General features: G+C 48.9%; 1 protein-coding gene across 1 annotated transcript in view; it reads right to left on the minus strand.

Annotated features, from left to right (window-relative positions):
* Nucleotides 1–104: 104 nt before the first annotated feature.
* Nucleotides 105–14,970, minus strand: part of SNTG2 (syntrophin gamma 2) — a gene marked incomplete at its 3' end in the record, with an annotated part of 195,282 nt that continues 180,416 nt past the window's right edge. The window contains exons 15-17 of the mRNA XM_081254610.1: nt 14,567–14,659; nt 6,817–6,927; nt 105–236 (exon numbers count right to left, since the gene is read on the minus strand). Of these exons, the coding sequence (XP_081110736.1) occupies nt 105–236; nt 6,817–6,927; nt 14,567–14,659 (336 nt within the window). The remainder of the gene's footprint in view (nt 237–6,816; nt 6,928–14,566; nt 14,660–14,970) is intronic.

Below are 14,970 nucleotides of genomic sequence, written 5' to 3' on the forward strand. Positions count from 1 at the left end.
AACTATAGGATCATTATAAAATCACACAAAGTCGCAATATTGTGCAGGAAATATTCATTTCTTAAGAAAATAATTTAAATTTCAGTACTCAACAGACGCACTGTTCAGCTGCTATACATGTATTTTCTGGCAATACTCTGACTGTCTATAAATACCGGATCCACTGAGGCCACCTTCGCTGCTATGAAGGAGTGGATGCAGTGTAGAACAGCCGTCAGATCCTGAAACTCCAGTTCCTGCAAGAAAAAATAGAATGTACTTATATATTATAAATATTAGAAAAACACATTACAGAAAATTTAACAGATTCTATGTTCTTAGAACCACAAGGAAGTTACTCAAGTAAGTACAAATACACACAAACGAAGAAAGGTGGCTGTAAACATGAACACACTGGTTTTCTGGGTTTTTTGCATTGATATCCTGACAATTGGGTTTAATTCTTGATTTTCTTGTAACTAACATAGGTTAGCACTCAGGTCCTCTGTGCGGCATCCTGACTCCATCTGTGCCGGGTTTTCAGTCACTTGGCCAGCAGCATCAGGTCAGGACGTCGGCCTCCGCTGAAGCCCGTCAGAGCTCTCACACGACAAGGCGCACCGTATTCCCAATTTAGCAGAACGAATCATGCTAGACCCTGTGTGTGTGCACGTGCGCCTGTGCACATGTGTGAACGTATGTGCACACGTGCCCTGTACTTATGTGCCCATGTGTGTACGCTGTGCATGCATGTGTGCCCGTGTGCATGCATGCACACGTGTGTTGTAAGTGTTCATGCACATGGATGTGTGTGTCCGCGTGCTCAGCGGGTCAGCTAGAGGCTGGGGCACATGGCCAGCAAGTCCCGTCTCATGTTCTGTGAGTTTCATCCACGGAACCCTGTCACCCAGTTACTTTCCTCTGCAATTTATTTTTCCCAATGACCTCGATTTTTATAGAGTCTTTTAACATTTCATGGTGGCTGAAACACTGATTTTAAATATGACCTACAGCTTGGCATAATTATCAAATTTTAAGTGTTTTAAAACCTTGATCTTTTCCTTAATTAGCTAAAACTCTCAGGAAGTCATGAGGGTCTATACTGGGCTCATCAAACTATGAAGACTGAGGTCACCCAAACTTGAGAAAACATTTCTTCTTTTATAATCTTTACTCTCAGGAATGTTCCATCTATCACAAGGGTGACACTTTCAATGAACGTGTAAGTGTTAACGTTGCCCGGATGTCCTCAATACATCTCCTCGCGCAGAAATCACATTTCCTTATGACACTACCCCTATTTCCATCTTGCTGCGCAAACTGCAGACACGTGTCAAAAACTGTCTGTGAGACGACAGACAGCCCTTCCGAGGAGCGGTAGCCATCCTGGGCTTTTAGTTTTCCTTAATTGTCATCTAATGGCCCAGTGCACAAGGGGGAAATTTTAAAGTTTGTAACCGTTGAAGAGACCAGTTTCCACTCAGCGGTAGCAATTCAGACACAGACTGTATTTCAAAGGGAGCCTTAACCACGGCCCTTCCCAAAGAATTCAACATGGAAGCTGATCAAAGCTATACTTGAAAGAGACGATTGCTAAATAAATGAACAAGTCTCTAGAATAAGTGAATATGTGCCGTAATTTCCCTTAGAAAATGCCCCAAACGAGTATAACTGAACTTGACAATTAGCAGGGATAGCCATGCATAGAACACAATTTACCGTGTGTTATTCTACAGGGAACTCAGATCGGGGGCCAGCCACTGAGTGTGGAGACAGGCCCACTGAGGGGATCAGATACAGGTGTCCCACTTGGGGACTCTGCAGCCCAGGCAGTGCTGTGCCGGGGCCTCTGAGCTGCAGCATATTTGCTGATGGCTGTGGTATTTGTAAATACTCCCCACGGACTGATGAAAGGCTGGCAAAGTTCCTGAAACTTCACCGAGTGGCTCCCCATGGGGTGTGACCCACACGGCCCAGGATGGAGCCGGGCCAGGTGGAGGGGCAGTGGTTCCCTCTACGGCCAGCACAGGAGGCCGTGGAGGGAAAACATGGATTCCGGTACAACGTCGGTACCCAGCCAATGCCGGTCCTCTCCAAGCCATCTGTTAATAGAGCATCATCACCCTCAAAGGTCAAAAGTGAAGTAGGACATCCCGAGTGAAGCGCCAAGTTCATTTTCCAGAGGAGGAAATGGAGGTTTTAGGGTTTTAAGTAACTTCTGCGAGGTGACAAGGCTGACTAGTCACAGAGCTGGCACAGAAATCCAGGACAAACTTTGGTCCAATGGGCCCTCGCTGTTTCCTGACAAAACATTCCAGAAGAAACCTAGTGCACTAGCTCTTACACTGAGCGGTCCTGAGGCATCAGCACATCCTGGGAGCGTCCTGGAAAAGCAGATTCTCAGGCCACATCCCCCTTGGTGCCTGGTGGTCTGTGTGTCCCTCGGAGACGGAGGCTCTGCAGAGGGGAGGTCGTCCTGGAGGAGCTCAGGGAGCAGGGTGGCACCTCGCAGAGGCACCCGGGCCTCATTAACCCCAGAGGAGACACGTCCAGTGGGCGCGGCTGGGGCCCGAGTGTGGGTGGAGGGGAGGGGCTGGCTGGGGGCTGAGCTGCCCTGGAGGCATCCAGCAGACATGCAGCGGGTGGAGCCGGGCAGGGAGAAGGATTCAAGTGCAAGGTGAAGCAGCAATCGCTGACGTAGAAGCTGCAGCAAGTCATCCAGGCAATCCAGAGAAGATAATTCATAGCACGGCTACACTGAACCACTGATCTTCCATGCAGACAGAACCGCCTTGCACTGGAAGTACTGCCACCTAGGGCTCGCATAGCTGGAGAGAAGTCAACTCCTGGCTTCGAAGCTTCAAGGACAGGCTGACTCTCTTGGTGGAAGAAACATTCACATATTGAGGTCTGGCTGGTACGTGAATTAACGTAAACTTTATGCCAACTTACACAGTCTGTTTTGTGCCATAGTCAACATACATTGTGATGCCGGTGCTTCTCTCCTGGGCTGGTTGTGGGGATGAGGCAGTCGTGCGTATGAAGGACGGAGCACAGCGGCGGCTTGTAACGTAACGGGTGCGATAAAAGATCCCCCCGCCCACCGGGCCGCGGTGAAGGCCCGACAGCCCAGGAAGGCTCGGAGGGAGGGGTGGGTCCCCAAGCAGGTGTCGTAACCAAGACGACCCCTGCACAGAGACCCTCGGACACAGCAAACCTTTGACCGATGTTTTCCAAGCAAATGTCTACGGGAAGCACACGTCCAGGAAGAAAGCTGAGAAGCGGAGTCAAAGGCCAGCAGGTGAGAAACGGCGAGGCGGCCGGGTGATGCTGGGCTCTAACCCGGACGCAGGCAGGATGCGGCTGGTGCACCTTCCCTGTCCCCACGCGGAGGAGGGGCACCTTACTGATCGACCGTGCAGGGGAACTGCGAGGAAGGAAGGAGGGAAGAAAGGGAGGGAGGAAGGGAAAAGAAGAGCAAAGAAAGGAAAGCTCTGACCCGTTCCAGCTTCCGGGAGAAGAGATTAAGGACAATTTCAGACCCATGTTTGGAAGGGGCTGCACTCGCGTGTCCCCTGTTCCGTCGAGGCCCCGCTTCACTCCATCCTCAGGAGGAACCTGGCCTTGTCTCCCTCCACCATCTCTCCACCATCCGCCGCCGCCACGGTTACTTGCTGAAGCCGGCAGTGGCGTGATGCACCCCTGCTCAGCCCCCGCCGTCCACATCTGACCGTCTGCGCGACTCACGACGCCCAGGAATAGTTTCCAGTGGAGTTTATCCTCCTGGATCATCACAGAGTGAAGAACACCCGCCTCTGTTCCTCCTAAAGACAGAATTCTTCTTCATCACGCTGTGCGCTGCCTTGAACGACCAATGTCCGCCTCGTGGATTCTCAACTGGGCTCGCCAGAAACCTTCGTGTGCAGAGGTCTGTAGTCATCAGGGATTTTCACGATAATGGGAACAATATTTTCCTTGGAAACTGATAAAAATTTTTGTGAGTGTATCTGGTAGTTCTTTCAATACTAACTTGCTCTTTCTTTCTTCATTAATTTGTTCATTTAAAACACATTTACTAAGTTCCGAAGATAAAAAGCTAAAGAAAGCTGCCCTTGAGGGCTCAGTCTAGAGGCAGAAATGAAATCATAGAGGAACGCGTACAATCCAAACAACGGGCGTAGGAAAGGGGTCGGGGGATAGAAGGGCACCGTCCCTCCCTGCAGTGGACCCCAAATTCAGTCCTTGTAACTTAACTATAATTCGCTTATAACCTATTAAGCAGATCAGTAGGCAAGTAAATCCTTCATTTCAGAAAGCTTGTTTATGCTACACTCTTTTTTTAGGAGAAAGATGTAGAAAACATGAAAACAAATACTTTCTTTAAAAAAGACTGCAACCCCAAAGCTCCAGCCATTGGCCTCCCTATATGGGGTCAGCCCAAGTCCCGGAACTGCGTGACCTTTTTGTAAATAATGGAGAGAAAACATAACTTCCCCTCTGTGCTCCTGAAGCCCCAGAAGTCCTCCCCCGGGCGTCAGCACAACTCGGCATTTTCTCTTTACGCTCATTCCTGAGGCAGCGATCAGTTAAACATCCCAGAAAGATTCTCAATAAACACTCAAAGGTTAACTGCTCCACGACCATTACTCCCATAACTAAAAGCTCCATTAATAGGAATAGTTTTCTCTGAAACTCTTGCTTCACTGATGACGTCACGCTGCTCTCCCTTCCACTGGCCATAGCCCTGGTTCCTATTCAGAACTCAGTGCCCGGCTCTTGGTTTAAATCCAGCGGTAGCTACAGGTGTTCTCACGGGTTCTAGATTCCTGACTGGCGTTTCCAACCTTCCCTCGGTCTCACAAGCTGTAATAAACGCAGAACATCAGCCTGAAGCAGTTTCTTCAAACCGCCGCCCGTGTTTATTAGAGGCTCTCCACGTGCATGTTTCCTGCTCCGTGTGACAACGTGGAAACTACTTTTGTCCCCAGTTTCATCCCCCCCCCGGGAGGGGCCTGAGCAAGGGGCCCCTGGTCCTTGTGCTACCGGCTGAGACCCCGTGCCCTACACTCTCGCACCCCAGGGCCCCGGAGGGAAGGCAGAGGGGGGCTGCCGGAGGTCCTGGGATCTGGGGGGAGGGTTCATGTGGACATGGGTTCAGTTTGGGTCTCCTGGGAGGTTTGATGCGTCTCACACTCATTTCTGTGTCTAGTTAGCTTATTGCATTTGCAATTTTGTAATTTTTTTCATAAAGAGACACCTGCAGACTGTTTAAGCTTCAATTCTGCAAACCCTGTATCCGCCCCTGTGGCCTCCACAACTTTCTAGGACTTTCTCTTTTCCTGAAAATGGAAACTGAAGCTGTCTAAACCGAGGGCCACAAAGAAACCGCGTCTGTTTCAACACACGTGCCCCGAAGTTTACGTCACCTGTTCAAACTGTCTGGTTTAGACCATCCAATGCCTCTACTCCCTCTATCAACACAGATAACCAAGAGTTGACTCAACATTAAAAAATAAAAATAAATACTTTTAAACCGAATGAAACAGAAGTCCCTGTGAAAAGGGAATCCAGGTGTCATGTGACCGTGTCCTGGGACATCAGGTGCTCTGGCAAAGTCCCTGGAACCCGTGAGCACAGGAACCCAAGGTGCACTGGGGGGCTAGCTTCCTAAGTGTCCCCCTGGCTCACACGGACGGCACAGGACCTGAGCCTGGAAGGGGTCCTGGGGCTCCTCCCGGCCGCAGTCCCTAGGGCAAAGGGCAAATCAATACATCAGCAGAGGAGGAACTGCTGTGTTAGCCGCATCCGTGCAGATCAAGTACCAAACACACAGTACAATCACTTCCAGCCTCCCTCCCTCTCCCCGCTCTCCTCTGACCCCCGTCTGCCGGTGGCAGTGTCCACTGGACTCTGCTCAGGGTGGCGTGACTGAGCGTGGCCACCTCGCCATCACAGCCCAGAGACCCGTGTCCCTGCCAGCATCACTGTCCCATTGGCTGCCCTGTTGTACACCTCCAAAACCAAAGCCTTGACAGTGGTTACAGAGTCTGATTTTGATTTCATTCACTCCCTAGATACAATAATGTCAAGCGTTTCTGCACAATCTCAATTGTACTTAAAAAGTAGATGTGGTGCCTTATATCATTAACCGCAGTGAAGAGGTGTTAAAAATTGACACAATATTTGGATATAACAATGTCACATGAGATGTGTCCCTCTGATGAATTTCATCAAAAAGTGCATGAAAAGTGCTGACAATCAGTTTCCAAACAATATGTGTTCGTAGGTTTTGCATTTTTGTTTTCTCTTTCTTTTGGTTTTGTGTATGGAACTTATCCTTCAGTTTGTCTTTAGTTTATATTAAAACTGGGTTGTTGACAACATAGTTATACATAAAGTATGCAAAGAATCAACAGTTGCTGATAGTAAAATGACAGCTCAATGCAATGAATTTGTAAGTTATGTCAAGACCCTTTGAACTAACAGAGTAGTTTGTTCCTAATACCACAGACAATCCATCACTTAATGCAGTTTGTAAAACTCTTCCTTTAAATATTGACTTCCCCTGTATTTTTAAATATTGTTTTCCTGCTAATACTGACTAAGCAAATTGTGATTTTCAGTGGAATCAAATAATGTTTCAATGATTACAATTTTAGGAGATTAAAGCCTCTAACAGGAGACATACTATGGGCTCTTGTGACATCCTTGCTGATTTCTGAGGAGGGTTCACACTCCAATTCTGATTATTTTCCCTAGGCTGGTGGAACGGCACGGCCACCCTCAGACACCTGGGCTTGCTCGGGTGAGGCTGGGCTCAGGTGGATGAGCTCCTACCTTCATCTCGATCTGCTTCGTGTCCAGATTCTGAAACAGCAGCTTCACGCGAGCTTTCCCATCGTCTGAAGACCCTTTCAGCTGAGAGAATTTAAATCTCCAGAGCACATTCTGTAAAGGAAGGCAATTATCTAGTGGTTTAGACACAAGAGCTCACTTCTTTAATTAACATATGTCAATATGTTAAATCATCTATTTAAATAAATGCAGACATTTTCTCCGTTATCTTATGTACACTGAGCACGTGGTGACTTAGAAACTCCACCTTCTCTTTCCGAGTATAAGAGACTGACCCCCTCAAACCACCAGACTTCCTGGGGGTCCCTCCCGTCAAGCTCCAAGGAGCCTGTCCTGGTGCCCGAGCGCCCAGGTCCCTGCGGTCTCCTCTTCAGTCCCATGCTACCCGCATCGCCTTTCTCCTGGGTTTTCCTTACGTTTAAAAGCATCATAAGCACTTTGCTCCCTTTTCTTCTTGTAAAGCTTAAAAGAATCCACTCCAAGGCCCAGGTCTGGCTACATAGAGTATATGAGACATGGTCAGCAGTGCAGAGAAAATGAAAACCTTTCTCCCGCCCCCTCCCCAGGTTAAGTTCAAATCACTCAACGTTGGTTTCTCCTGAACCAAGCTGAAAAACGTAGGTGCTATTACCTCTTAATACTAGTGCAACAAGTGCTTAATGTTTGCTAAGGTACTTTAGAGATGATGTGTACTCTATAAACGCTTACTCTTCAATTAAAAGAAAAAGGCTGCAGCAAATAAAGACTTAATGGCTGCCTTTTATAAAAGATAGTCTATAATTATAGATTCTTTATGATGATAAATCTTTATCTTCCCAGAAAAAATCCCAATAGAGAACGGCAATTCTTTTTTAGCAAGCTATAAGTTTGTATTAAATGCATTTATTTTGAAATAATGAACATACGTTTCTCTAAGTATCACAAAAGGCCAAGAGGCTGGGACGTGGGGAGAATTTCAGAGGCGCTGTTATCCCATCGGCTCCTTGGCCCATCTATTCACACCCACACGGGCCTCGAGGTTCCTGACACATCTTTCTTTTATATTGAATCTTGCAGCCAAACAGAGGCTCTGCAGCTCATGGTCAAGGGTCACCACGTATGTTCCTTCTCCGTGCTGAGAAGCTGGAATCCCGTGGGGTCTCAGGGAACTGTGACTCCAGTACTTCCACTTTCACGATAAGTCATTGGGGTCCTTGTGCCCTGCTCCCCACTCGGGCACCAGGGCCCTTTCAGGTCGGAATCACTGGACCGACCCAGAATGAGACTGCTCAGAAGCTGCTTCCATCACCACTGAGGTAGCAGGCTGCAGAAGGGCTGCTGGTACACTGAGATGAGCCAGAGAAACGAACCACAGCAACAGCAATAGCCCAGCCAGGAGGGCCCAGCACCAGTGATGAGACCAGCAGCGGTGGGGAGAGCTCTCAGGCTGCCTGCAACGCCCCCTCCCGGGCAGCTCCCATCTCCCAGGGCGTCGCCCCGGCTTGCCCTTGGAGGGCAGGGAAAGACGACTGTCATTTCAGCCTCTAAGATTTTGTGAAAACAGCCCAAATCTCACCTGCCTTTAAAACTACGCACCCTCCAGCTGTCCTGCCAGGAACCTGTAATCATAAGGGGCGCATCCAGAGGAGCTGGAGGCATCTGATATCATGGTTTTGCGAAATTCCTCACCGAATAAGCAAGACCCTGACTGCTCTGAGAACATCACCTGGTGTTTGTTCAAATTTGCTTATGAAGAAGAACAGCTCAGTAGTCGTAAGATTCTAGGAATAACCTACCTAATTATCATTTACATAGTATCATAAATGGCTGTTAAAAAAAAAAGGCAAGATCAGCATAGGACTTAGAAATATGGCAGCAAATGCCAGAAAACAGCTAAAATTGTTGAAGGCGGGTGCTCTGGGGAGTGAGAGTGATAAGGGACAGTTCAGAGGGCTGCTTTTCCATTATACATCTGTTAGTACTAATAAGCCTTTTAAAACTTTGTACACGTATAATTTCGGTTAAGGTAAAAATTAATAATATTCATTCTAATCATAAGAAAAACATCAGGCAAATCCCAATGGAGGGGCATTCTACAGAATATTGAATACGTAACCAATGTTCTTCAGAATTGTCAAGATCATCAGATACAAGGAAGTGTGAGAAGCTGTCACAGTCAAGAGGACCCAGAGACATGGCAACTAAATGTTACGTGGTATCCTGGATGGGATGCTGGAAGAGAAGAGGGGCATGAGGTAGACACTAAGGAAATCTGAATAAAATATAGACTTTCATTCATGATAATTTATCAATATTGGTTCATTAATAGTTACAAATGTACCATACTAATGTGATTTGTTAATAATAAAGGAAACTACGGGCAGGATATATTGGGAAAAAAATAGTATAGACAAAAAAGGGCAGAAATCCCTATGTGAAAGCCCTGCTTATCGTTTAAAGAATCCACAGTGGTCCTTACAATGAAGTCCTTTAGCTGCATCATCGTTATCTGTTTGGTACATTATTTTTAGACTGAACCTGTCCTGCAAGGTGATATGAGGGAAATGCAGCTTGTGAGACGTACACACACAGCTCCTTTGCTTAAAGTCATGCACTCATGTCACATGGTGGCCCATTTGGGGTGAGGTAAGGTGTCCTAAATGTGGGAGCGGGAGGACAGCCTCGGGGGCGGCCCCTCGTCTTCCCACACTCAGGAACCTTCAAGTCACTAACGGTGCCTCTCAGAACTCCTTCTCAACTTCTAAGTACCTATAAACGGTAATTTTTATTTTAAAAAAGAATTTTCCATTGCCATTATGGATGACATTTCTGCACTTTTTATCTACAAGTGGTTCCAGGTAACAGTCTAACTTGAGGACTCTGAGCTTTTCTGCACGACTGGACTTTCCAGGCCAGAACCTGACACGCTGTCCACTCACAGCTCAGAGATGCCGCCTTGACTGACCGCTAAGCCCAGCAATGTCCTGGCTGGTTCAGCAGCCTCAGGATGTGTTTGTAGGGGCCCTGGGTCTCCCCGCCAGCCGTCTGAAGGCTGGAGGGAACCCTGATCTCTAGGACTCAATCTTGGAAGACAGAAAAAGTCTTTCCAGCATTTCAGTAATTAAAGAACAGTTTTACAGTTAAGCGAGTGTTACAGGAAACATGCTAACGTTTATGTTTTATTTTTATGACTGCAGGAGGTTAATGATAACCTTCCTTTGTAGCAAATTTGAATTATTTTAATTATTACTACACACTGATAATGGATAATTAACATAACTTGATAATAAATTGATAATTATTAAAACATTCAACAAATAACCCAACTAGCAGTTCCAGAGACTTTACGAGAAAAGGATGAGGCACTAGAGCAGATTCACGGGTTGGCATTTTCCTGCGCGGTCCTGTGGAATCCTTCTTCACTCCTCCAGTCAGGCCAAAGCCAACTCTTCATCTCCCCTCCTATGAGAAAGTCAATTCCCTGTTTTTTCCCCAAAACTATTCTTTCTGTTCCTCCACCTCGGTCTCAGCTCAGCCCTGCAGCATCATCAAGATTCAGCCTAACAAACTTGTGACGTAGGGGATGAGGCCCAGCACGAGGACCACCCCCCATCACCCTGATACAGAGATGTCAGTTTTCCGCTATGCATGGGGACCATCAGAAGGTAAAAAGAAAATGTGGATGCACGTTGACATTTAGAGACAAGGCGAATGCCCCAAGTAATAAGTAAACATGGAAAGAAGTTCCCTTTGTTTCCAGGTCCCAAACATTTGATGCCGTGCACACGGGCAGCACCAGAGTCTGCGGCCCATGGAGGACATGCAGCCCGGAGGAGGGGCTGGTCCGTGGCCCCGTCCACGTGTGCTCTGATGTCCACACGCTGTTTTCTAAGTCTTGTTACGTCCTCTCCCACTTCTGCTTAATTACAGCAGAGATGGGGCACTGGTTAGCCCTAAACCAGAGGGATCAATAAGAAATAGGTCAGTTGGAAATGGGCAGAGATCTATCATGGAAGTGCGGGGGGCACCAAGAATGGCGTTCTAGTTTATTCTGGGTTAATATTTTAAAAATAGCTTGGAAATTTTAAAATATTAGATAATGATCTTCTTTCTTATTTTGTAAGTGCAGAAAAAATTTCCAGGTCAAACGTATTTCTTCTCCCCTGTGATTTCAGATCTTCTCAGCTTAACTCATCTTTATCAATGTTGAAAAGGAGAATTGATGGTGAATGAATTCATGCTTGGAAATAACTGCTCAGCTCTTCTCTGCCAGGCACAGGGGTGGGGAGTTAAGAAATGTGACCTCATGCGTGCTTCTGAGGTGGGTGCCATGCAGATGCCCAGCATCAAAATTTGGGCTGTTATCGAATTCTAGGGGCTTTTTTAAAGCATTTGGTTAGTAAGTAGCACTGCCACGTTGTGTATTTAGTTTTACCCACACATCATACACAAATGGTCTAACAGTGTAATGTGGTATAGGAGTGCTAATTATTTTGTGAAAATAAGCGTGATAAATCCCAATCTAAATATTTTGGGGCCCCCAAATTTTTCCATAATGACTTACATAAAGGGCATATGGAGAAAACCTCATTTTCATAATGTTCATAATTATTTCATATTCAGTAATTATTTAATTATTTTCATAATTATTTCGTATCAATCTAGAAATATTGAAATCCTATTAGTACTGGACTTGCAAATGTCATCCTACATTAAAAGACTGAAAATACATCAAGTGAAGTAAAATTATAAATATTTTATATATTTACAACCCACTGGTATACTCTTCACTGTTAGGTTGAGAAAGCTTTGTTTTTCAAAATTCAAATATTGTAAGTTCTGAAAATAAAATTTCAAAAAGAATCCATGAAACAAGCCTCCAGAATAACTTTCTTTTTTTTTTCTGTCATTTTTTGGTTTCATTTTCCATTACTGTCTACTGTTTATTGTGTAAATAAACGTATAAGTTTAACCCAGAACTTCTTCCCCCCCGCCCCCCACGGTACGCGGGCCTCTCCTGTTGCGGAGCACAGGCTCCGGACGCGCAGGCTCAGCGGCCATGGCTCACGGGCCCAGCCGTCCCGCGGCATGTGGGATCTTCCCAGACAGGGGCACGAACCCGTGTCCCCTGCATCGGCAGGCGGATTCTCTACCACTGCGCCACCAGGGAAGCCCTGGCCAGAACTTCTCGAAATAAAGAAGTAATCACAAGAAAAATGTGGAGTCAAGAGTTCACCTTGAAAGGGAAACGGGTCAGGAGAGGGTTCTGGCGTCTGAACCAGAGGGTCAGATGAGCGAAAAGAAGGCTTAATTGGAACTTTATAAAAACGTGACTGAACAAGAGTGGACCGGACGTGAGTGGGTGAGGGCTCCGCTGAGGGCGGCAGGAACGCAGAGCCCGCGGTGCCTGAAACCTGCGGCCGGTGAGCTCCAGGCGTGGCTCAGCCCTGATGCGCCCGCCGGGAACCCGCAGCTGCCCACGCCTCCCGCAAGCCCGGCGGCTGGAGAAGCCGCTCGCTCTCCACCAGGGGGGCCGCGGGGCAGCCCAGTGTGCTGGGCAGAGCGAGGCGGGCAGGGCCACCGATAAATACTATTTCAACTAGGAGAGCTTCGTCGAGTTGCGCGGTTCGGTTACCAGGATATTTAACACGGCGGCCCGGCTGTGCGCGGCGGTAAGAACATAGTGCGCCTGTTTCAAGTCTTACTCGATTAGCGTGAGGGCGAAGCGGGGAAACGTGTGGGATTCAGGGCTGGGAAGAGTCTCCCAAGGGCCCCGGGCCTGGACCTTTCTGCCCGCTGCCGGGAAACAGCGGGACACGCATAGGGCGAGGCCCTAAAGACAGAAAGACCCGGGGCAGCCAGGGAGGCAGGGAAGCTCAGTGGGCAGGTAGGAGAGAGGGTGTGGGCGTCACAAGCCACCCATGGGCTCCCCAGACCCCCCGCAGCGGCTCCGGGGGAGCCACTCCGACCCAGCCAGACCTAACCCGGCTGCACAGGCTGCAGGCCTGTGGGACGTGGGGCCTTTAGGGAAGCGGCTTCCCCTCCTCGGCGCCGTGCCAGCGGGGTCTTCTGCTGGCGCCTTGGGAACATCAGCATCTGGGCCTCGGGGTCCCCTGAAGGGAGAGTGCCAGGCATTCGCTTCCGACCTCTCACAGTCACTCACACCCCCTCCCGGGCCTGGCCTGGCCCCGGGGGGTGGGTGCGGTACGGCCCCTACAGAGTGAGACCACACAGCGGGAACCCCGCGGGAGACACGGTGACCCCGGACAGCTCACTGGGCGCTGGGTATTATGCCAACCGTGACCAAAGAACCAGACCTGCCGGCTGGGAACAACCTGCCCACGGAAAAGCTGACAAGGAGTGGAGGCTTTCTTTGCTCCTGGACTGAGCAGGCGGGCCTGCACAGAGCCCGGAGCAGCCAGGGAATGGGCACCAGCTTCAGAAACGCACTCTGAAGGCGAACTCTGGAAAGTCTCGGTTTAGATGTCCTGACACACAGGATTCCTTGAACCACAAAGCAAGAAACAGATGTTATAAATCAGGGTTTCTGGTTAACAGCTGTGTTCAGGGCTTCTCCCTTCTCTGGGGGAGGTGCTTTGTCACTTCCCTGTCTCCGAGGTCACGTGGAAGGAGGTCGTGCATGTCTGGCTAAAGGCCAAATAGCATGAACGGCGAGTCATGGAGCCCGAGCTGGTGGGAACCGTGGGTGGACCAGGTACGTGGGAGGATGCCCGCACGGGGTCGGGAGCCTTGGTCCCCTCTGTGACCTTGATGCCGGATCGCAGACAAGAGAGCCTTCTCAACTCCAGTTTTATGCAAGCAGACCTCTCGTCATTATAAACGGTCTGTGGACCCCTGTTGGGGAAACATCGTAACCATCTTCCTGGTAGGAAGGAAAGTGACAAGAGCACAGTGGGTTTCCGGTCCAGAATTCTGTGAAGGGTGTGGACTCCTACCCAGAACGGGGTTCCCTGCTCGCTCTGCGGGGCCGCCCCGTGCACTGCGGATGTTTGACCTCATCGCTCACCCCTCCCCACTAGATGCTGGTAGCAACTCCCTTCCAAGCCGTGACATTTCCGTGTCCCTGACAGGTGTCACTCCTCTTCCCATCACACCGGTGCTCTCCCCTCACCTCTGTTCGTAATTAGCAGACAATGGATTTTAAAAAATATCGAAGGACAAAATACTGGCTTCATGTTTGCAACAAAATTCTCAGCACTTGTGTGGTTGGGTGAACACCCAGGCCCCTTCGAGGTGCGATGGGAGTGGGTCTCCTTTCCCATCCCTCACGCTGGTTGTTTAATGTCCAGTGAAACTGAAATCCCGTCACGGCTCACAGGTGTGGAATCAGCACCTGGTCAGCTCCACCAGGTGTGGAGCATCGACCCCCCAACCTAACAACCCAGGTGTTAGGTCCGGCAGGGGTGAGGGGTCTCCCCAAAGGGCTCAGTCGGTGCGGAGGGTCCTCCCCCCTGAGCGGGACAGCCCTGCCGACCTCCCCCTCCCCACTCCAGACCCCTGGGCACCTGCCCACGGGCATCACGTGGTGTGGTGTCAGCCCTGCCCGGCTCTGGGGCTTGTGAGATCCTGGGACCCTGAGCTCTGAGAGAAGGTCCACCACGCAGGATAACTTGCACAGGACACGAGCCTGTCGGGGCTGGTGACGGCTGAGACGCACACAGGTGTTAACGGCCCTGAAATGGAACAAAACGCACCGCTGATGGGCGCCTACCCCCAGATGCTTGGCCCTTACCTTTGTTTTGCTGTCAAAGCAGGTGAATCCCAGAGCGAAATCCACCGTGAAGCACAGAGTGTCTCCTTGCCAACTGCACATGTACGTTTTGGACTAGAAAAAAGTATTAATTGTGAGAAAACATCCTTTTATAATGAGGTTTAACATTAATCAGGTAGTTACAACACTTCCCCCAGTCAAAACCTATTTTTTTTAAAGTGTTAACGTGTAAACCACCTGGAGGGAACCTGAAGGCCCGCGGTCACACGAAACCTGGGGCACAGCTCACACGGGCAGTGTCCCTAGCTTTTGGTCTGTCAGCAAATTGTAGAAGTTGGACCATCTGCACGGGCATCACTCTAACTAGAAATAAACCAGCAGAGGACACAGAGTTCCATTTGCTGAAGCCTCTTTGAAACACATCC

The sequence above is a fragment of the Mesoplodon bidens genome, assembly GCF_964165515.1.
Source record: "Mesoplodon bidens genome assembly, chromosome: 14".
NCBI classification, from domain to species: domain Eukaryota; kingdom Metazoa; phylum Chordata; class Mammalia; order Artiodactyla; family Ziphiidae; genus Mesoplodon; species Mesoplodon bidens.